This window comes from Corythoichthys intestinalis, chromosome 2 (genome assembly GCF_030265065.1).
Source record: "Corythoichthys intestinalis isolate RoL2023-P3 chromosome 2, ASM3026506v1, whole genome shotgun sequence".
Taxonomy (NCBI): domain Eukaryota; kingdom Metazoa; phylum Chordata; class Actinopteri; order Syngnathiformes; family Syngnathidae; genus Corythoichthys; species Corythoichthys intestinalis.
This window is the reverse complement of record NC_080396.1, coordinates 7,751,046-7,774,342: the sequence shown is the minus strand read 5'-3', so window position 1 is coordinate 7,774,342 and position 23,297 is coordinate 7,751,046. Positions and strand designations below refer to the sequence as shown.

Genomic DNA, 23,297 nt, shown 5'->3' with positions numbered 1-23,297 from the left:
GACAAATGTGACTTTGTATATTGTGACTAAATATTGCCATCTAGTGTATTTGTTGAGCTTTCAGTAAATGATACTGTAGCCATGCCCAAATGCATGATGGCAAGTGGAAACATGACTGTGCACAGTGCTACCAATTGATATATCTTCTCTGCATTGGGAAATAACATAGGGTGTTAAGAAAAAGATCAATTACTACTTTGCTTCCCCACATTGCTTCCCACGATATTTCTAATCAGCATTCTTAGGCATTAGGCATTTAAAAAAAGGCTCCAAAGGCTGCCAAAATTCACTCTACTCATTTTACGCTGCCTTTTAGCTCTATATATAGGTAAAACGGCGCCATTACAGATTGAGTGCGACAATGCGTGAGTGGGTCGTGCAGCGCATGCATTAATTTCGTTAAATATTTTAATGTGATACATTTTTTAAAAAATTAATTACAGCCATTATCGGGATAAATTTGTTAGCCCTACCTTAAGCCAAAACTGAAGACTCTGGATGAGTTTAACATATTATGTCTGTAACGTTGCATACAATTAGAAAACGATTTAATTAAAAAAAAAAATATATATATATATATATATTTATATATATATATATATAAAAAAGCATGTCCGATATTTTTTTGCCGATTCCGATACTTTGAAAATGACGTGATCGGACCCGATCGATCGTGATTGTTGAGTTAATTATCGGGGGTTGATTGAATATTTGCTTGTGCTCATATATACCTAATACATATTTTTTCTTATTGATATAACCAATAAATGATTATTGCTTGCTATAATAGGTTGTAGTATAATGTTTAAGTGTTCTAAAGTGTGAAAGAGGGTCAGGGTGACAACTGCCTTGCTTCATGGCCGCAACATTGCGTAACTAGACCTTCTGGGACATCTTCAGCATCATATGTCTAGACTTTCGAGGACATCTTCCATTCGAGGACATCTTCCATGGCCGCAGCGTTGCATAACTGAAGTGTCTGAGTCATTCTGACCACTTTATCTAAATGCCCTTGCTTACACACGTGTATTTAGTTAGTTCCGCCTACATGCTCACACATAGCCAATCAAAATCACATGGGTGTCTCCAGCTTGCTTTCCCCCTCCCTTTAGGGCGTCACCTTTCTGTGTTAGGACAAGCCCCTAATAAAAGAAAGAGCAAGGAGTTTAGTTTTAGATCAATTTTGGGGACTAAACAGCGTAATCTAGCATTTCACTGTCTAGTCCCTCCTTGCTCTCCTTTGCTAAGAAAACTGAGTGTCTTCTCTCCCTATTTTTGGGTAATTTTACAAATGTCTACCTAAGGATCTATTTTTGAACTTGACAGTGATGCCGATCGATCGGGACATCTTTAGTTGTCAATATTAACATACAACATGTCAACTGTCAATATTTTGTGCAGCCACCACTATTATACCGGATATTTGAGGCTTTGCGCACCTCCACCTTCCGCTTGCGGATCCCACAGAGATGTTCTATTGGGTTCAAGTCTGGAGACATGCGTGGCCAGTCCATCACTTTTACCCTCAGCCTCTTCAGTAAAGCAGTGGTCATCTTGGAGGTGTGTTTGGGGTCATTGTCATGCTCCCAGTTTCTGGAGGGAGGGGATCATGCTCTGCTGCAGTATTTCACAGTACATGTTGGAGTTCATGTTTCCCTCAATGGAATGTAACTCTCCAACACCTGCAGCACTCATGCAGCCCCAGACTATGACATTCCCACCACCATGCTTGACTGTAGGCATGACACACTTATCTTTGTACTCCTCACCTGGTCGCCGCCACACATGCTTGAGACCATCGGAACCAAACAAATTAATCTTCGTCTCATCAGACCATAGGACATGGCCAGTTCCTTGGCCATCTTCATGTAGCACAACAATGTCTTTTAAGATCCTCAGATTCATGTTGTACCATGTTGGAACTTTCAGTGACCAGTATGAGAGATTGTGAGAGCTGCACTACAAATTTGAACACACCTGCTCCCTATGCACACCTGGACCGAGCAACACTAACGAGTCAGATGACATTTTGGAGGGAAAATGACAAGTGGTACTCAATTTGGACATTTATTTTCTAAGGGCTGTACTCACTTTTGCGGCCAGGTGTTTAGGTATTAATGGCTATATTTTGAGTTATTTTAAGGGGAAAATAAATTAACTCTATTCTATAAGCTGGACGCAGACGACTTTTCATTGTGTCAAAGTGTCATTTTGTCAGTGTTGTCCCATGACAAGATATACTTAATACTTACTTAATACTTAATAAAATATGAAAACCTATAAATGTTTGGGTGGTTTTAGTTGAAGCAGACACTGTTTTTTTTCATCTGTGTGATTTTGACAAAGATCTGGTCATATTTGATGGGGATTTTATGCAGAAATATGAAAAATTCCAAAAGGTTCAGATACTTTTCATACCACTCTATAAGTTTGATAAGTTACATTAGGGCATTGCTTCTTTTGTACGATTTTTTTTTGTCATAATATGAAGCGAAAAAAGCTTCGAATAACTTTTCGTAGAATTAATTTTTTGTGTACCAATGTTGAGGTACCACTTTCTCTTTTGTTTTCGGCTTTTCAACTCAGGGATCGCCACAGCGAATCATTTGTTTCCTTGTACAGGTAAAATATTTTAGTTTTTGCCTCACGCCACCATGACGCAACATGAGAAATATGATGATGTCACGAAAGATCCTCCTGTAAAGTGGCACAAAAAATTTCTGCAAAAGTTTTGGTATATCACTGTATACCTCAACCAACGTGTAATTGCAACTGTGTGTCATAAATTCCATCATTTACGTATGGTGTAAACAAATGAATTATTATACCTTGTCTCATTCAAACCAGACAAATTTCACAGGTTGTTGGCTGCTATAAACATTATTAAGGAGGTGGATGCTATTTTTTTATAGCATTCTCATAAACATGACTAAATTTTGAATTTCATGTAAGGGTCAAATGGGACCTTGACATCATTTGGATGAAGGAATATAAATTTAACTAATGTGATTTTACAACTCTGAATCAGCTTTCTTTTAAGGCTATAATGAACGCAAAAATGTTTTGCTACCTGGAATTATTTTCTTTTTTATTGTTTTGTAATCCTATGTAGTCACACCGGGCCCATAAGTTGGACAGAGACACCCAATTTATGTTTAACAAGTTCACACTGCCAACAGCACAGAAAGGGAGAGTGAGCGTGAGTGAGAAAATGAGTAGAACAGGAGAAGGAAGGGAAGGGAAAGGAGAGGAGAGAGAGCAGGTCATTACTGTCAGCAATGTAACTTGTTCATCCTGTCTGCATCGAACAAGAAAAGGTCAGGTAGTGGAAATGAGACTGCCGCTGCTCCACCACGCTTCATTTAGACAATGACCTATAAGACGCTGATAATACTTGCTTTAAATCACTTCATGTGGCCCTTCCTCTGCCTTGTGTGAGCACTAGCGTCCAACCAAATTGCACACTTGCTAATGTCGCTAATTCATCCGTAAGACTGAGGTATATCATTTAGTTTTTTGTTGTTGTTGTTGTTATTTTAATGCTTTCAGGGACAGTGGGAAGCTATTCAAAAGCGTACACTTACAAAGTTTAACCTTTCATATGGCAAGTGATTCTTTTGGGTAATTTAAAAAAAAAACTTAAAAGCGAGCAAATTATTATACAGTGGTTTGTAAGTCGAAATGGTCGTATGTCGAGCAAGATTTTCCCATAAGAATACAGTCCAGGTTTACGTACAGTGGGGCAAATAAGTATTTAGTCAACCACCAATTGCGCAAGTTCTCGGACTTGAAAAGATTAGAGAGGCCTGTAATTGTCAACATGGGAAAACCTCAACCATGAGAGACAGAATGTGGGGAAAAAAACAGAAAATCACATTGTTTGATTTTTATAGAATTTATTTCCAAATTATAGTGGAAAATAAGTATTTGGTCACCTACAAACAAGCAAGATTTCTGGCTGTCAAAGAGGTCTAACTTCTTCTAACAAGGCTCCACTCGTTACCTGTATTAATGGCACCCGTTTTAACTCATTATCGATATAAAAGACACCTGTCCACAACTTCAGTCAGTCACACTCCAAACTCCCCTATGGCCAAGAACAAAGAGCTGAGACACCTGAGACAAAATTGTAGACCTGCACCAGGCTGGGAAGACTGAATCTGCAAAAGGTAAAACGCTCGGTGTAAAGAAATCAAGTGTGGGAGCAATTATCAGAAAATGGAAGACATACAAGACCACTGATAATCTCCCTCCATCTGGGGCTCCATGCAAGATCTCACCCCGTGGCGTCAAAATGATAACAAGAACGGTGAGCAAAAATCCCAGAGCCACACATGGGACCTCGCAAATGACTTCCAGAGAGCTGGGACCACAGTAACAAAGGCTACTATCAGTAACACAATGCGCTGCCAGGGACACAAATCGTGCACTGCCAGACGTGTCCCCCTGCTAATACACGTCCAGGCCCGTCTGCGGTTCGCTCGAGAGCATTTGGATGATCCAGAAGAGGACTGGGAGAATGTGTTATGTTCAGATGAAACCAAAATAGAACTTTTTGGTAGAAATACAGGTTCTCGTGTTTGGAGGAGAAAGGATACTGAATTGCATCTGAAGAACACCATACCCACTGTGAAGCATGGGGGTGGAAACATCATGCTTTGGGGCTGTTTTTCTGCAAAGGGACCAGGACAACTGATCAGTGTAAAGGAAAGAATGAATGGGGCCATGTATCGAGAGATTTTGAGTGAAAATCTCCTTCCATCAGCAAGGGCATTGAAGATGAGACTAATTATTAACTTTCTTTGCTTGCCCGAGCCAGAAAAACAACAAAATTTTATCTTTTATTTGTTGGCACGAGCCCGAGAACCCCCCCGTAATTTTATGTTTGCGGGGATACGATATATGGTTGCGTTTTGTGTGATCACATTTGTGACGATACCGGTGCATATATGCATAATGATAACAAATTAAAGCCTCCCTTTTGTAACAAATTTTCCCAGTTAAACAAGACTGTAAGATGGATATTCAATAAATACTTATATCTTTAACATTTGCATGTCTGTTCTAACAGGCCGATAATGGATTTGGCATTTATTTTAATCCCCTCGAGTTGGCAGAGGTTTTCTCAATGTTTAAGTAATCTACATATTTTTATGATCATTTTAAATGCATTTACATCACGAAATAACGCTGGAAAAGTTTGTTAAATATATTTCTCATATGAGACCAAAGTGCCACATTCGTTTACATTCAGCAAAGCCGACGCAGGTTTCAGTATATTCTTCAACAATCAATTTGAATCCTTTCCATATCCCACTCCTGCCGCAGTTGTTTGCTTTTCAATTCCCCTGTCTTTAGTTTGTTTTCCACTCCTATAGCTGCTCCATATCAAAAAGGAAATACCAGGATGCTCGCGGAGGGCGCAGGGATGCGGTAGGGGAATATTGAAAAGAGAGCGGGGCTGCGGAGCTGCGTTCACATGTGTAGGCATGCACAGCGCCTTCTCTGTTTTATCCAAATTATTTATTTTATTTAACATCCATACATCGTTTTAGTATAAATATATGAATATACAGTATATTTAAGAAAAGTTAGCAAGAGAGAAGTCGGCCCGACCTGACCGTAAATAATGACACTTAAGTTGCTCCAGAGCAGGGGTACCCAATCCCGGTCCTCGAGAGCTACTATCCAGCTTGTTTTCCATGTCTCCCTCCTCTAACACACCTGAATCAACTAATCAGGATCGTGATCAGGCTGCTGCAGAGCTTGCTGATGAGCTGATCATTTGATTCAGGTGTGTTAAAGGAGGGAGACACGGAAAACAAACTGGATAGGGGCTCTCGAGGACCGGGATTGGGCACCCCTGCTCCAGAGTATATGATGTACCCTCTGCCAAACTATGAAAAAAAACTGGGACTTATAGTCGGAAAAATACGATATAGAGAAATTAAATTAAATATAAATCAATAAATAAAAGTGCTTTGCTCTTATTTAATGTTAATCAAATGAGGGGGCGGTCCTAAGTGTGATGAACGATTCACCTATTGTTTGGTTATGTAGACGCTAACGGCTAGCACTACAGTAACGTCAACACTATTTGCTTATGAATTTGCTAACATTAACTGCAAATGCTAACCGCTAACGCTAATCGTCGTCTGCAAAAGCTGGCACAGGCTACTCATTGGATTTTGTGATGACGAACTCGTTATCCGTTTTGTGCTGTTTGTTTTACTTGGTCGCGTACAGGCAGGCGATACCTAGTTGAGCGCTATGCTTGTACGTCGAAGTGAATTGGAGTAGATTTTTGCATGTTTAATTTTTTAATCTTATTTGTCTTTAAATTTGTTTTTATTTTTAATCTTTGAATCTTATTTCTTATTTTTAGGGCCCAAGCACTAGGCGTGCGAAGGCCCTATTGTAATGCAAAGGATTATTATTATTATTACTATTCGGGCCCGAGCACCAACCGGTGCGAAGCCCCTATTGTTCTGCAAAGGATTATTATTATTATTATTATTAATTTTTTTTTTCATTATTATTATAAATTTCTTTTCTCAATAAATTAAAAACAGCCAATTTGGAGGCTTGAACATGCTCAAAAACTTACCAAAATTTGCACATACGTGCGGCAAAATTTAAATTTAGATAACTTTGCAACGTTGCAAAAAATGCAACAAAATGGCTAAGTGGCGCCCCCTTGAAATTTGAAAATTGGCCTATAACATTAGGGTTTGTCAGCGTACAGCGATGAAATTTGGGGAGTCTATACCTTGTCCAGAACTGCTCCAAAAAAGCATTGGCACCTATATTCCAAACCCAACAGGAAATTGGTTATTTTGGATCGAATGTGGAATTTTTATCGATTTACAGGGTGCACATTTGAGACCTTTTCGCCGAGGGAGTTATATGGATCGTCTTCAAAATTGGCGAGACTGTTCAGGAGACATATGAGATCTTAAGTTTTCAAAATGGTGCGTTTTTTTTCCCCCGAGTCTGACCTGGGCGGGGTGAAAAGTAGGCCATTTTTGGGGGGGGGCAAAACGACAAAGTCAGTAAATGCCTAATAACACCTTGATACAAGGTTCAATCATTTTCATATTTGGCATGTATGTGAGGTATCTCAGCCTGAACACGACTGCATTGAAATATTAGGCCTGGCACCCCCTTCTGGGAACAGGAAACACCCTTTTTTTTTTTTTTTTTTTACTAGACAGGCTCCTCCTGGAAGGGAAAAAATCTATTGGCCTCAAACCTGTTTCAGGGGAGCCTTAACACATGTGTTCAGGTGCCCGATGAAAAATATTGAGGTTTGTTTGAAGTAGAGGGGTCCAGACAGGAAAGTGAAAATGACTATTGACATTTTGTCCATCCACAAGTTTTGAACAGTCATAACTTTGCAGATATAAAACATATCTGCGCCAAACTTCTCGTGCTTGTTGAGAGTTGTACTCTGAAGGGTCTTGAAGGGGTCATTTGCATCAACCCTACAGCCCCAACTAGTGGCAATAGAAAGTCAGTCATTTTTTCTAATACATGTGCTGTTCTTTTCAGGTTGGTCATTGTAGTTTCAAACCTTTTGTAATACTTATTTTAAGGCCCATGTCCACATGTCTTTGTCTGTTGCCGTGACGACCCTTTGTTCACCATGAAAAGGACGTATATTTTTTCATAGACTCGGGCAGCGTATAGAGCCACAAAATTTGGCACACTTGGTCGAACTGGCCCAGTTAGAAAATTCATTTTGGTTTTGAATAAGGGCTTGGCTGCACAGCTCAGTAGCACCTCTTTTTTTGTAGTACTCTCTCCAATAGGGATTTTTATGTCCTAGGTGTGTAAATGTGTTTCTATTCCCATAAAAGAAGGCAAGTTTCGAGCATGTTATGTTCTCATGAGATGATTAGAGAGAACGATCTGCCACCACCCTGACCTGCACACTGTCCAAGTTGAGTGACGTCCGAGTTGCGCCAAATTGCGAGGGCCGTTTAATCCTGCTTGCTGTCCTAGTTGTATTTATAATTGTTTCTATGTTTACTTTTATTTATTTTCTTAAAATTGGCTTCCGTGGAAAGCGGCTTACGTAAAAGACTACTTCATGAAGTGGAGTTCCATCAACTAGGCTTGCTTCAGCACTACTTTTATTTATTCTGGTGGTCTCGGATGCTCCCCCGTGTATGGTAAGCTTAGCCTTGAGAAACCATTTAATAGCCAGAAAACAAATGGTGAAGGTGAGCAAAGAACTAGACCGTTGGGAGAGTAAAAAGCTTCCCCGTTTCAAATGGTAGAGGCACAGTGGCGACATCCCTTTGGACATTCCCTAGTCACAACTTGTATTCATCCATCTATCATGCATTCATTTTGTTTGTTACATGCTGCTGCGAGTCTGTTTCTGGCAGCGCGGGTTTAATATGAAACACACAGGTTGTCCAATAAAAGTGACCTATGGGGTCAGGAACGTCGGCTAATGATTTCCCTCTACCGGCCCGGGGTTTTCGGAAGCCAGCCACAGAGCTGTCAGACGCTCCCGCCTCTTGATTGCTCTGAGATTACTTTCCTCACAGCACGCGCAAGCAATCACTCCTCCCCCATCTCACCGCCTCGCACGCTCTGCTGCTTTCGCCCCGGCGATCTGCATGAGCCCAGCATTTCTACGCTCGTTTTTGCTTTCCGGATGTTAGTTCAAACGCTGCAGCTACACCGAACTTCTGCGTTCTTGAAGTATAGAGTTGAAGGTTTTTTGTTTTTTTTTTCCATCTTTTGTTTTACTTCTGCAGAAGATGAAATGACTCAGTCCAATTAGCAGTTGTTTTCTTTCCCGTGCAGTAAAATAACAGATAAATCCCAAGGCGTGTGATTTGAAGGCACTGTTCATACTGCGCAAGTGACAGTCTAATAAGACGGCTTTGTAAGATGAATTGCCCCCATCAAATAAATGGCCCACTTAATGCAGCTTGCGTGTTCAGCCACTGCAAACAGCCAATTGGGGAGAAAAAAAACAGCTTACGACAAATATCAGGTGCATATAGCCGAGCTGTTAGCTTTTCTTATGAATAGTGAAGGACAGTGACTTTGATTTTGAAAAGCCAAATATGTTCATACAGTTCATACATAATTGTCAAAATGGGTAAACCGCAACTATGAGAGACAGAATGTGGGGAAAAAAAACAGAAAATCACATTGTTTGATTTTTGAATTTGAATTTGAATTTATTGTCATTTGTCATCATCAACATCATCATCAACATTAAAATCAACGTAAAATCAACGTAAAGAGAAAAGAGAAAAAGAGAAAAGGAAAGAAAGAAAAGAAAGAAAGAAAGAAAAGGGGAATATTTGTTTATCCAAGAAGATGAGAACAGACATGACAAAGGGAACGGAAAAAAAGCCAAGGCTTATCGGGACCCGTCCCCCTTCCACCAAGGTCGCACAGGCAACAGCTCTGGATCAGTCCAATGACAGTCTATCTCCTTTTGTTCAAAAAGTCATTAATTTCCATGGAGATTTCACATATAGTAATTTATGTATCTTTGATCAGTTCATGTCCTAGTTTGGTGAAGGGTGAAAAGCCAGGGGTGCTTTGGAGCTGGCATGTTGCATCCATGGTAGAAGATTTGTGGTCAGCATCCCTTTAGGAGGTTAGTCATCATCATCTCTGGCCCGGTTGGCCCGAGCGAGTCTCTCATGATCACGCAGCTCCGCGTCAAGTTTTGTGGCCAGTCGTGCGGCGGCGTCACTCAGCATTGCCTGCTCCTTCATTAACAGTGCCAACTCATCGCCGTTGCGTCGAACAGTCTCCAATGTGTCATGGAGTTGGTTCTTCATCCTGATCGAGAAGCGACGAACCCAGAGAGCAGCCAGTAGCATCAGGAAGGCTAGAGCCAGCAGCGTGCCGAAGATGTACAGATCCTCAGCGTCCTCTATCAGGAGGGACGTTAGGCATAGCGGTCTCCATTTACCCCAGGCGTCCTCCACATATCCAGACGTGAAGGTGGTCACTGGGCAAGGACGTTGACCAGAGTTAGGCCGCATCGTAGAGAATATTCCGTCCATCGAACTGAGAGCCCAGTTTACCAGTTCCATAGTTGCCTCAGGAGGAAATTCAGCGTGTACGTAGCTGAAGCAGAGTCCGTAATGTGATTTCGTTGCGGGGCACGTCCCAGAATTGTTATGTCTTATCTAGTTGGCCCTGACATTTAGCTTGGTTTGGTGTGAGGACAGTCTTATCTGTGTCGTGTGTGCTTTTACTGTTGAGTCTGGGCAATGTACTGGCTTATTATGTTTTTTTTGTACATTTTTTTGAAGTAGCTTAATGAGTTTATATTCGTTAGCGCTGCATCACATGTATTCCATAGTCGAGCCCCTGTGTTTACAACGGAAAAAGATTTCATTTTAGTCCTAATGGACTGGTAGGAAAACGTTCGGGATACTCTCAGTTTGTAGGAGGATTCTTTAATACGGAATAAAGCTTGCAAATTTGCTGGAAGACTGTTTGTGTTGGCCTTATACATCATTTGAGCTATTTTGTAGTTAACCAAATCATGTAATTTCAGAATTTTGGACTTGATAAAGAGCTCATTGGCGTGTGCTCTGTAGGAAGCTCCATGAATACTTCTAATGGCTTTCTTTTGGAGAACGAAGAGTGGGTTGAGGTGCGTTTCATAAGTGCGTCCCCAGATCTCTAAGCAGTAACTGAAATGTGGAAGGACGAGTGCGCAGTATAGGGTTTGGAGAGCCCTCGTATCTAACATGTTTTGTACTCTATAGAGAATTAAGATGCTCCGAGCAATTTTGTTTCTCAGTCTATCTACATGAGGCTTCCAGTTTAGACGTTGATCAATAATTATGCCTAGCACTTTGTGCTGTTGTACCCTTTGTATCTCTACATTATTTATTTGTATCTTTAGGTTCATATCAAAACCTTTTCTTCCAAATACTATGTATTTAGTTTTCTCAAGGTTAAGAGTTAATTTGTTAGCATCGAACCATTTTTGCAGTTTAGTTGATTCCACATTTATTAGTTTAAATAGACTCTGGGGGTCTTTTCCGGAGCAGAAGATGTTTGTGTCATCCGCAAAATGCACCATTTTTAGATTAGAAGCTAGATGCAGGTCATTTATGTATAGGATGAATAGTTTCGGACCCAGGACGGAGCCTTGGGGCACGCCACATGTAATTTGACGAGTTGTTGATCTTCACCCTTCATATGAAACATATTGCGAGCGCCTCTCCAAATAGCTTCTTATCCAGTTTAGAGCGTTACCTCTCATACCAAGTCTCTGTAGTTTATCCAAATTTTAAAGAATTTATTTGCAAATCATGGTGGAAAATAAGTATTTGGTCAATACCAAAAGTTCATCTCAATACTTTGTTATGTACCCATTGTTGGCAATAACGGAGGCCAAACGTTTTCTGTAACTCTTCACAAGCTTTTCACACACTGTTGCTGGTATTTTGGCCCATTCCTCCATGCAGATCTCCTCTAGAGCAGTGATGTTTTGGGGCTGTCGTTGGGCATCACAGACTTTGAACTCCCTCCACAGATTATCTATGGGGTTGAGATCTGGAGACTGGCTAGGCCACTCCAGGACCTAGAAATGCTTCTTACGAAGCTACTCCTTTGTTGCCCTGGCTGTGTGTTTGGGATCATTGTCATGCTGAAAGACCCAGCCACGTAACATCTTCAATGCCCTTGCTGATGGAAGGAGATTTTCACTCAAAATCTCTCGATACATGGCCCCATTCATTCTCTACACAGATCAGTCGTCCTGGTCCCTTTGCAGAAAAACAGCCCGACAGCATGATGTTTCCACCCCCATGCTTCACAGTAGGTATGGTGTTCTTCGGATGCAATTCAGTTTTCTTTCTCCTCCAAACACGAGAACCTGTATTTCTATCAAAAAGTTGTATTATGGTTTCATCTGACCATAACACTTTCTCCCAGTCCTCTTCTGGATCATCCAAATGCTTTCTAGCAAACCGCAGACGCGCCTGGACGTGTACTTTCTTCAGCAGGGGGACACATCTGGCAGTGCAGGATTTGAGTCCCTGGCGGCGCATTGTGTTACTGATAGTAGCCTTTGTTACTGTGGTCCCAGCTCTCTGTAGGTCATTCACTAGGTCCCCCCGTGTGGTTCTGGGATTTTTGCTCACCGTTCTTGTTATCATTTTGACGACAAGTGGTGAGATCTTGCATGGAGCCCCAGATCGAGGGAGATCATCAGTGGTCTTGTATGTCTTCCATTTTCTAATAATTGCTGCCAGAGTTGATTTCTTTACACCAAGCGTTTTACCTATTGCAGATTTAGTCTTCCCAGCCTGGTGCAGGTCTACAATTTTGTCTCTGGTGTCCTTTGACAGCTCTTTGGTCTTGGCCATAGTGGAGTTTGGAGTGTGACTGACTGAGGTTGTGGACAGGTGTCTTTTATACCGATAATGAGTTAAAACAGGTGCCATTTGTACAGATAACAAGTGGAGCCTAGTTAGACCACGTTAGAAGAAGTTAGACCTCTTTGACAGCCAGGAAATTTGCCTGTTTGTAGGTGATCAATACTTATTTTCCACTCTTAATTTGGAAATAAATTCTTTAACAATCAATGTTATTTTCTGTTTTTTTTTTTCCACATTCTCTCTCTCATGGTTGAGGGTTACCCATGTTGACAATTACAGCCCTCTCTAATATTTTCAAGTAGGAGAACTTGCACAATTGGTGGTTGACTAAATACTTATTTACCCCACTGTACGTGGTTTCTAAGGGGTGCACTCACTTTTGTTGCCAGGGGTTTAGATATTAATGGCTATCTTTTGAGTTTTTTTAAGGGGAAAACAAATGAACTCTATTATATAAGCTGCACACAGACCACTTTTCATTGTGTCAAAGTGTCATTTTGTCAGTGTTGTCCCATGGCAAGATATACTTAAATATCTGCAGAAATGCGAGGGGTGTGCTCACTTTTGTGATACACTGTATCACCCTATTCTTTCTCATCTAGAACTGTCAGCTGCCAACATCATTGACGGAGAGGAAAGTGGTAATCCTGCATACCAGGGTCTGCGGTTCTGCGCTAGCCAATACACAGACAGAATATACATCTACGATAAGGTAGGTGTAGCTCTCTGATATTGTACAAAACTGAAAAGTTCTCAAATGATAATTATTGTATCTACTAAGGCTGCATGTATCAACGTGCGGCCCGCAGGCTAGAAGGGGCCCACCAGGGGGTTCCAATTTAGTGTTGTTCTGCCTGACAGGCACATTGTAGCTCATTCATAATGTACATACAGAATCACACGTTTTTTTGGGGGGGGGGGGTTTTGGCATTGGAGCCGTAAATCCGGAGACTTGCGTACTACTGCACTTAGCTCACTTTTGTGTCGGCAGTCATATTCGTTTTTTCGCTCCCTCCATGTCAAAATGGAATAGATGTCTAGCCTCTTCGATGGCAGCCAATGAATTAATAAAGAAGTGACCCATAAATGGGTAACCAACAGAAAGTGACTCAAAATCAACATGAAGTGACCTGAAAACTGTGTTTTTGTCAGCCTTTTTCATTTTCGTCTTAGTCTTTTGGACGATAATACTTATTAAACTCATATGTAAGTCATCTGAAAATGTGTTTGTTTTCATGTAGTTTTTATTGACGAAAACGGAGGACTAATTTCGTCTAGTTTTAGTCGACGATGTTTTCGTCTGTAAAATTTTAATTATAATTCACTCCAAAAATAAATGAATACATAAAGATTTCCAACTATTTCAAATGAACATTAACGGATGAGCACATATTGTGCAGTCCCTGACAAAAGTCTTGTCGCTTATCCATTTTGTAGAAACAATTGCTAATAACCTGACTTTTAATTATCAACTGGTTTCAGAAATGGCTCATATGAAAGCTAAGACCCTCCCAAATGATGTTGAATGTACAAAAATATATTTGCATTGCAGTCTAGCTTGCCTCCCAGAGTTCATCAACATTCTTGGGTTTGGTCCTCCATGCTTCCTCTTTCATCCTACCCCAGACATGCTCAATGATGTTCATGTCTGGTGACTGGGCTGGCCAGTCCTGGAGGATCTTGAATGAAGTATGCGATGGAGCACCATCCTGCTGCAGAATTTGTCCCTTTTTATGGTTAGGAATGTAAGAGGCAGCTAAGATGTGTTGATATTTCAGACTACAGTGCCTTGCAAAAGTATTCGGCCCCCTTGAATCTTGCAACCTTTCGCCACATTTCAGGCTTCAAACATAAAGATATGAAATTTAATTTTTTTGTCAAGAATCAACAACAAGTGGGACACAATCGTGAAGTGGAACAACATTTATTGGATAATTTAAACTTTTTTTAACAAATAAAAAACTGAAAAGTGGGGCGTGCAATATTATTCGGCCCCTTTACTTTCAGTGCAGCAAACTCACTCCAGAAGTTCAGTGAGGATCTCTGAATGATCCAATGTTGTCCTAAATGACCGATGATGATAAAAAGAATCCACCTGTGTGTAATCAAGTCTCCGTATAAATGCACCTGCTCTGTGATAGTCTCAGGGTTCTGTTTAAAGTGCAGAGAGCATTATGAAAACCAAGGAACACACCAGGCAGGTCCGAGATACTGTTGTGGAGAAGTTTAAAGCCGGATTTGGATACAAAAAGATTTCCCAAGCTTTAAACATCTCAAGGCAAGCCATCATATTGAAATGGAAGGAGCATCAGACCACTGCAAATCTACCAAGACCCGGCCGTCCTTCCAAACTTTCTTCTCAAACAAGGAGAAAACCAATTAGAGATGCAGCCAAGAGGCCCATGATCACTCTGGATGAACTGCACAAAGATCTACAGCTGAGGTGGGAGAGTCTGTCCATAGGACAACAATCAGTCGTAAACTGCACAAATCTGGCCTTTATGGAAGAGTGGCAAGAAGAAAGCCATTTCTTAAAGATATCCATAAAAAGTCTCGTTTAAAGTTTGCCACAAGCCACCTGGGAGACACACCAAACATGTGGAAGAAGGTGCTCTGGTCAGATGAAACCAAAATTGAACTTTTTGGCCACAATGCAAAACGATATGTTTGGCGTAAAAGCAACACAGCTCATCACCCTGAACACACCATCCCCACTGTCAAACATGGTGGTGGCAGCATCATGGTTTGGGCCTGCTTTTCTTCAGCAGGGACAGGGAAGATGGTTAAAATTGACGGGAAGATGGATGCAGCCAAATACAGGAACATTCTGGAAGAAAACCTGTTGGTATCTGCACAAGACCTGAGACTGGGACGGAGATTTATCTTCCAACAGGGCAATGATCCAAAACATAAAGCCAAATCTATATTGGAATGGTTAAAAAATAAACGTATCCAGGTGTTAGAATGGCCAAGTCAAAGTCCAGACCTGAATCCAATCGAGAATCTGTGGAAAGAGCTGAAGACTGCTGTTCACAAACACTCTCCATCCAACCTCACTGAGCTCGAGCTGTTTCGCAAGGAAGAATGAGCAAGAATGTCAGTCTCTCGATGTGCAAAACTGATAGAAACATACCACAAGCGACTTGCAGCTGTAATTGGAGCAAAAGGTGGCGCTACAAAGTATTAACGCAAGGGGGCCAAATAATATTGCACGCCCCACTTTTCAGTTTTTTATTTGTTAAAAAAGTTTAAATTATCCAATAAATTTTGTTCCACTTCACGATTGTGTCCCACTTGTTGTTGATTCTTGACAAAAAATTAAAATTTTATATCTTTATGTTTGAAGCCTGAAATGTGGCGAAAGGTTGCAAGGTTCAAGGGGGCCGAATACTTTTGCAAGGCACTGTATTTATCTCTCAGGGTGCAGACAATTAAAAAAACGTATGGCATTTGCCATGGCCCACAGCCTGTCAAAAAGATGGACGCTGGAAAAGTGGCAAAAGGTGGATTTTTCAGATGAATCTTCCATTGAATTACACCACAGTCGCCGCAAATATTGCAGGAGACCTACTGGATCCCGCATCAATCCGAGATTCACTCAGAAAACAGTGAAGTTTGGTGGTGGCAAAATCATGGTCTGGGGTTACATCCAGTATAGGGGTGTGCGAGACATATGCAGGCTGGAAGGCAACATAAATAGTCTGAAATATCAACAAATCTTAGCTGGCTCTTACATTCCTAACCATAAAAAGGGACAAATTCTGCAGCAGGATAGTGCTCCATCGCATACTTCAATCTCTGCCTCAAAGTTCCTCAAGGCAAAGAAGATCAAGATCCTCCAGGACTGGCCAGACCAGTCACCAGACATGAACAGGATGAAAGAGGAAGCATGGAAGACGAAACCCAAGAATGTTGATGAACTCTGGGAGGCATGCAAGACTGCTTTCTTTGAAGTTCTTTATGACCTCATCAATAAATTGTATGAATCCTTGCCGAAACCCATGGAAGTCATACGAAATATTAAATTTGGATCTCACAGCACCACTACTTAATTCGCTTAAGTTAAGTAACATATTTTTGTATTTGAAGTACATTTTTGGTTAAATTTTCACACGGTCCCAGTTGAAGCCTGGGACCGTGTGCTTTGGTCAGATGAAGCCTGGGACAGTGTGCTTTGGTCAGATGAGACCGAGATTGAGGTTTTTGGCAACAAACACTCTAAGTGGGTGTGGCGTGCCACGAAAGATGCGCATGTTGAAAAGCACCTCATACCGACTGTGAAGTATGGGGGTGGTTCAGTGATGCTGTGGGGCTGTTTCGCTCCCAAAGGCCCTGGGAGCCTTGTTAGGGTGCATGGCATCATGAATGCTTTGAAATACCAGGACATTTTAAATCAAAATCTCTTGCCCTCTGCCCGAAAGCTGAAGATGGGTCGTCACTGGTTCTTTCAGCAAGACAATGACCCTAAACATATGGCCAAATCCACACAGAAATGGTTCACCAGACACAAAATCAAGCTCCTCCCATGGCCATCTCAGTCCCCAGACCTTGTTTTGTTGACAAAAGGGGTTGTACAACGTATTAACACCAGGGGTGCTAATAATTGTGACACACATTATTTGATGTCAAATAATTATTTCTTTATGTGGGATTTTTTCCCCACTGAATAAATGCGCTTGTATTGAAGGTTGGATTTTTCTCTTTTTTATTTAAGGTCCCATATTATTTGAATTAAAAATATATATATATATATTAGAAGCTAAAAAACACATCTTAACCAGAGGTGCCAATAATTATGGAGGGCACTGAATGTTGCCTTCTACCCTGCAGATCTCTCGTACACCCCCATACTGAATGTAACACCAGACCATGATTTTGCCACCACCAAACTTCACTGTTTTCTGAGTGAATCTCAGATCCATGCAAGCTCCAGTAGGTCTCCTGCAATATAATTTATATTAAATTAACAAAAATTTATTTGCGGCGACTGTGGTGTAATTCAATGGAAAATTCATCTGAAAAATCCATCTTTTGCCACAAAACACTGAAGTTTGGTGAAGAAATAGCCCCTCAAAGTTTGGGAATGTGAGCAAAATTAGAGTTGGAATAGTCTGGAGTAGAGCTGAAACGAATGCTCGAGCAACTCGAGTAACTCGAGTTTAAAAGCTGATCCGAGTAATTTTATTCACCTCGAGGAATCGTTTAATTTTGCCAGATCTAAGCATCATGTTTTGCCCAGACTACTTTTAATGCGGGATAACGCACTGACGTCACGTGCGTAGAGGAAGAAGCAATAAAAAAAAAAAAAAAAGAAAATATAGATATCGCATGCATTTAGGACTAGATGCGAAATGACAGACTCGGACGCGTCTGGACAGGGTTAGTTAACAGTCGCCATCTTTAAGCAGTAGACTTCTTAGCGCTAATAGTCACTCGCTAATGTAACGTTAGCCCTTCGGTGGGCTAGGTTTCTATTGATTATGACCACTGTCGATGCGTGGCTAACGTGTCTTACATACAGGCTTTATTTATTCTGTAAAAACAGCGCTGTAGAGTGATAAGGGTGTAAAATTAAAACATAATAAAGCTAACTGTCAGTTTTAGCTCAGTAGTCATTGCTAAATAAAACACCAAGTAGCACTGGTTGCTAATGTGCTCTAATACAGCAAGTATCATACATTTATTTTGAACACTGCAAAAACTCAAAATCCTATCAGTGCTTACAGTTTAGACTAACTTAAAACTTAACTAGAACTTTAAAATAGCTTGACAGAAATGGAAATTCAATTGAAACACGTGGGGAAAACACGTAGCTTTCAAGTGATGTGTGTTATCAAGCGTAATTACATTTTTAGGTAAAATTTTTTTTTTTTTTTTAATAAGATTTAGAAGTTTTTTGAGTGAAAGCAGTGAATCTTTTTTCTAGTCACATCTGAGATGCAATTGTTGGCTGTTTTTAACAATGTACATTGAAAATAAAGACATTGATTGACTGAAAATGGTTCAATATTGGATTTTTTCCTCATGTATATTTATAATTGCTCTTTACCTAAAAAAAATGTTTTATCCAATTACTCGATTAATCGATAGAATTTTCAGTCGATTACTCGATTACTAAAATATTCGATAGCTGCAACCCTAGTCTGGAGCAATGTGAGCTTTTGAAAAGGAGACTTCTTATGTATCCTCAGTGATTCTAACAGCCATACCTACACAACCCATAGCATACATTTTATGAGTGAATGTCAGAAGGTCAAAGGTGACTTTGCCGGTTACACTTGGCCTCCTTTGTCCAGACTGATGGCTTTGACTGAATGTTGGGCCATCATTCCCTGTGGGAGGGGTGGAGAGAAGAAGAGTAGGAGGTTGGGGGGAAGAAAGAGACATCTGTTGTGCCATTATTTTTAAGGCTGCTTTTCCAGGGGCAGTTTACATGGCGACTCTGCGACACAAAGACGCAATGACTGAGTAGCGGAATGGCCTCGCGTGCATATGGTGTCGGCGAAAACGAAAAATTCTGAATCCTGCCTCCAAAGTGGAAGAATTCGATTGCGGGGGATTGAGGGGGGCTTGCTCTGCATGCATATCAAAGCCTCTCGCCGCGCGAGACTGCGCCGATAACGTCAGCACTCGTACACGTCACATTGTGTGTGCGCAGCGGTGCTACTAAACATTAAGAACAGCAAATATGGTGGAATGTCAGCTTTAATTTACTGTTTAAAAATATTTTTAAATTAAATATGTTGAATGTTTCCTTTTTTGTGCCTTTTTGAACAAAAGAAAAATGCCATTGCTTCGAGTGAGCGGCCATATTTTTTTCCGGGCTGAGGAACTTGGTGGGGTCAAAGTGCATCATTCGCTGTCGCCTTCTAAATCTGCACTGCCCCCTAGGGTCTGGCATGAATACTACATCGTTTTCATGCGGAATTGCGACATTGTTCGAATAGAGACAGGCCCATATAAATGCAAATTTGAAATTTTTTGTATTCTCAGAGAGTCACCATGTAAACGGCCCCTGGAACAGCAGCCTTAAAAACATTTTTGAATAGTAAGGCTGAAATGATGTTCAAATGACACTTTCTTGGAGTGATTTCAAAATTTAAAAGATAGTGAGATTAAACAAGCAGTTTTACGAAAAGTCATGAAAGCACGACACGTGAAAGTTGAACAGGCACAGTGATTTTTTTTTTTCTGGGTGTTTGATCACTTGAACTATTGACATGGCCCTATTAAAGACAAAATGTGAAGTAATTTCATAAAATGCAAAATACGGTCACAATTAAAGTAATTAAACATTGTCCAACAAATAAAGCATGAAAAAATAATTTATATGTTGTCTATTTGACAAAATAATCGCGTTTCCGAAGTTCGAGCCTGAAAGGGGACGAACCCGGAAGTGACACGTCACACCGAGAACAGCGATGACAGCGCTCCATACGGCCGCCATACAAAGCCCTTCAAACAATGATTCAAACAGCGATATTAGCGACACATCCAGCGCAAGTGAGGAAATCCAAGTTTTTGAAGAGTTGGAGGAAGAGGAGGAGGTTGGAATTTTATGTTGGACCGTACATGTATTAGCCAGACGCTAATCATGATGCAAACAATGTGCCCAGACTACCTGACATGGAATGGAGACAAGACCCATCGAGATTACAAGATTGGTAAGCTTTAGGCTGTTATTATTTTTATGATTTGAAGCATGTCACGTAAATAAACCACCTACTATTGCCTGGGATAAAAGAAAAGTTTTGACAAATCCCCGATCGTGTTGTGGAATGAGCGGTGGAGGCTAGCGACGTTAGCTTTTGTTTGCCTGGCATGTTTCGGCGAACACTTCCGCCTTCGGACCCTCTGACGGGGGCGGGGGGTGTTCGCCGAGGCATGTCAGGTGGATAAACCACCTACTATTGCCTGGGATAAAAGAAAAGTTTTGACGAATTTATAAGTGTAGGCAAAATGAACTCAATACAACTATGATCGGGGATTGCCACGAGTTTGCTTCTGCTGTTTATTCCTCAACACGATCAGGGTTTTGCCTCGAGTTACCTTTCAGCTAGCGTCACTACCTTCTGCTGTTCATTCCACAACAGTTGGCAGCTCTGCTTTGACAAAGTCATCAGTCATCTATCCAAAAATCACACTTAGTTTTTTGCAAATCGTTGATCATAAACAGACCAGTTGATGAAGCAGGCATCTTCGAAGTGTTTGTAGCAGAGAACACCGGTATACTAATGATGATGGCTTGAAATTCTTGATGATGGCGTGAAATTCATTCGTTTCGTGCGAACGAAAGATGTCCATTTACGTGCCCTGCTATCCTTTGGCCACTCATACAACCTTTCTTTAAATTGAAAACAATACATCGCCACACACTGCCGTGGCATGTTACCGAGAAGCAATGCAACAATACTGTGTGTGTGGCGGACTTCCCTCGCAGTTCTCGGTGTGACGCAGTGGCGCCTCCAGAAATTTTTCATAGGGGTGGCCAGATGGGGCCACTTAAAATCTTGGGGTGGCCAAAACTAAAAGCCATAATTTCAGGTTTTCATTATATTATTGCAGTAAAAAGGTCAGGGGAAAACTATCAGAAAGACTTAAGGACACGGCTACTGATCTACTTTGGTGTATTGTGTAATATTTGATGTTACTAATGATTTAATGTGCATAGTCCATAACTGTCCAGTCAACATTTTGAGTTCCACAACAATTCTGTTTTTATTGCGTTATGTATATATTAGGCATAAGGTGTACATTTAACAAGGGCTGTCAAACTAATCGAGTTAATCACAGCTTAAAAATTAATTGTAATTAATCACAATTCAAACCATCTCTAAAATATGCTATATTTTTCTGTAAATTATTGTTGGAATGGAAAGATAAGACAAGACGGATATATACATTCAACATAATGTACATAAGTACTGTATTTGTTTATTATAACAATAAATCCACAAGATGGCATTAACATTATTAACATTCTTTCTGTGAAAGTGATCCACGGATAGAAAGACTTGTGATTCTTTAAGGATAAATGTGAGTTTGCTTTGTATATTGTGACTAAATATTGCCATCTAGTCTATTTGTTGAGGTTTCAGTAAATGATACTGTAACGACTTAAGTGTTGTGCCCAAATGCACGATGGGAAGTGGTGCAACCATGACTGTGTGTGGTGGCTGCAACTGCTATATCTTCTCTGCGTTGGGTACACTCCAGGGTGTTAAGAAAAAGATCAACTCCTGTCATTCGTCCCCACGTCGCTTCCCACAATATTTATACTGTGGGAGAGATGACAAAGCTTTTGCTAATTAAAAGCACGGCCTCAATGAATGCTTGTATCTACTCCACTCACTTGACACTGCCTCTTATCTCTGTATATAAGTAAAACGGCGCCATTGTAGGCTGTTTGCGGCAATGCGTGAGTGAGTCGTACCGCGAATGCGTTAATTGCGATAAATATTTTCACGTGATTAAAAAAAAATAATTACCGCCCGTTAACGCGATAAATTTGACAGCCCTACATTTAACAAAAGAAAATAAATGCATTCATTTGGGATGAAATGCATAACTGATGCTACAACAATCTAACGATATACTGGCAAGCGGGGTGGCCAGTGGGGTGGCCAACCAATTTATAGGGGTGGCCGTGGCCACCCCCTGGTGGCGCCACTGGTGTGACGTCATTTCCGAAGATCGTCGAAGAAAAGCATTTTCGTTGTCAAGGCCGTTGCTATGGGTTAAACAAAGAATCTGGAAGAGTTGCGTTAAAAAAAAAAATAACGAAAATACGCTTATAATTGTTTAGCCATTGATATTATTCAAAAACATGGTTGGCCAACCTTACTTGACATTTGGTCTTCAAGTAGTTTGAACTCAACTGTATAATAAGGTGACAGCGGTGTGCGCAGACACCATCACTGGCAGCCCAGTTGCCAGCATGCTCTTCTGGAAGAGTGAGGCTAAGGGGCCGTTTACATTGTGACTCTCCGAGAAGACGAAAAATTTCATGTTTGCATTTATATGGTTCCGTCTCCATTCGAACAATATTGCAATTCCGCATGAAAACGACGCAGTATTCATGCCAGGCCCTTGGGGGCAGTGCAGATTTACAAGGCGACAGCGAATGATACACTTTGACCTCCTCGGCCCGGAAGACGAAATGCACGCCCACTCCAAGCAATGGCATTTTCTTTTGTTCAAAAAGGCACAAAAATGGAAACATTTAACATATTTAAATTGAAAATATTATTAAAAACAGTAAAATAAAGCCGACGTTCCGCCATATTTGCTTTTTTTAATGTTTAGTAGCACCGCTGCGCACGCCCAATGTGATGTGTACGAGTGCTGACGTTTTCGGCGCGGTCCCGCGCCGCGGGAGCTTTTCGTATGCATGCGAAGCAAGCCCCCCTCAAGACCCCACAATCGAATTCTTCCACTTTGGAGGCAGGATTCCAAGGTTTGCGTCTTCGCCGACACCATACGAACACAAGGCCACTCCGCAACACATTCATCGCGTCTTCGTGTCGCAGAGTCTCCATGTAAAGTGCCCCTAAGGCTACTTTCACACAACTTCATCAAGGTTGTTAATATGGAGATGGAATAGTGCCAAAAGAAGTGAAGTTATAAAATGAAAAATTTCCCCGTATAATGACAAATTTTAACTTGTAAAACAAAACAAAAAAACTTGTTTTCCCAAATTTTGCGTTGTAAAATAAACATGATTGTGTTTTTTTCTGTTTGCAAGGGAATTTCGTTGTTTTACGGATGTTTTTTCTTTGGTACGAGTTAAAAATTACCAATTACAAGAGCACAAGTTTTGTCATATTCTTATCGAGTTTTTGGAGCCAAAAAGTTACCTGTAACCTAGTTGTAAAAAAAAAAAAAATCCCTGTAAAATGACAAATTTTAACTTGT

General features: G+C 40.8%; 1 protein-coding gene across 4 annotated transcripts in view; it reads left to right on the top strand.

The window, feature by feature from the left end:
• Positions 1–23,297, top strand: part of zranb3 (zinc finger, RAN-binding domain containing 3) — a 311,366-nt gene that overhangs the window by 166,653 nt on the left and 121,416 nt on the right. For all 4 annotated transcript variants that reach the window (XM_057819173.1, XM_057819181.1, XM_057819189.1 and 1 more), the window contains one exon: positions 12,986–13,095. In XM_057819173.1, the coding sequence (XP_057675156.1) occupies positions 12,986–13,095 (110 nt within the window). The remainder of the gene's footprint in view (positions 1–12,985; positions 13,096–23,297) is intronic.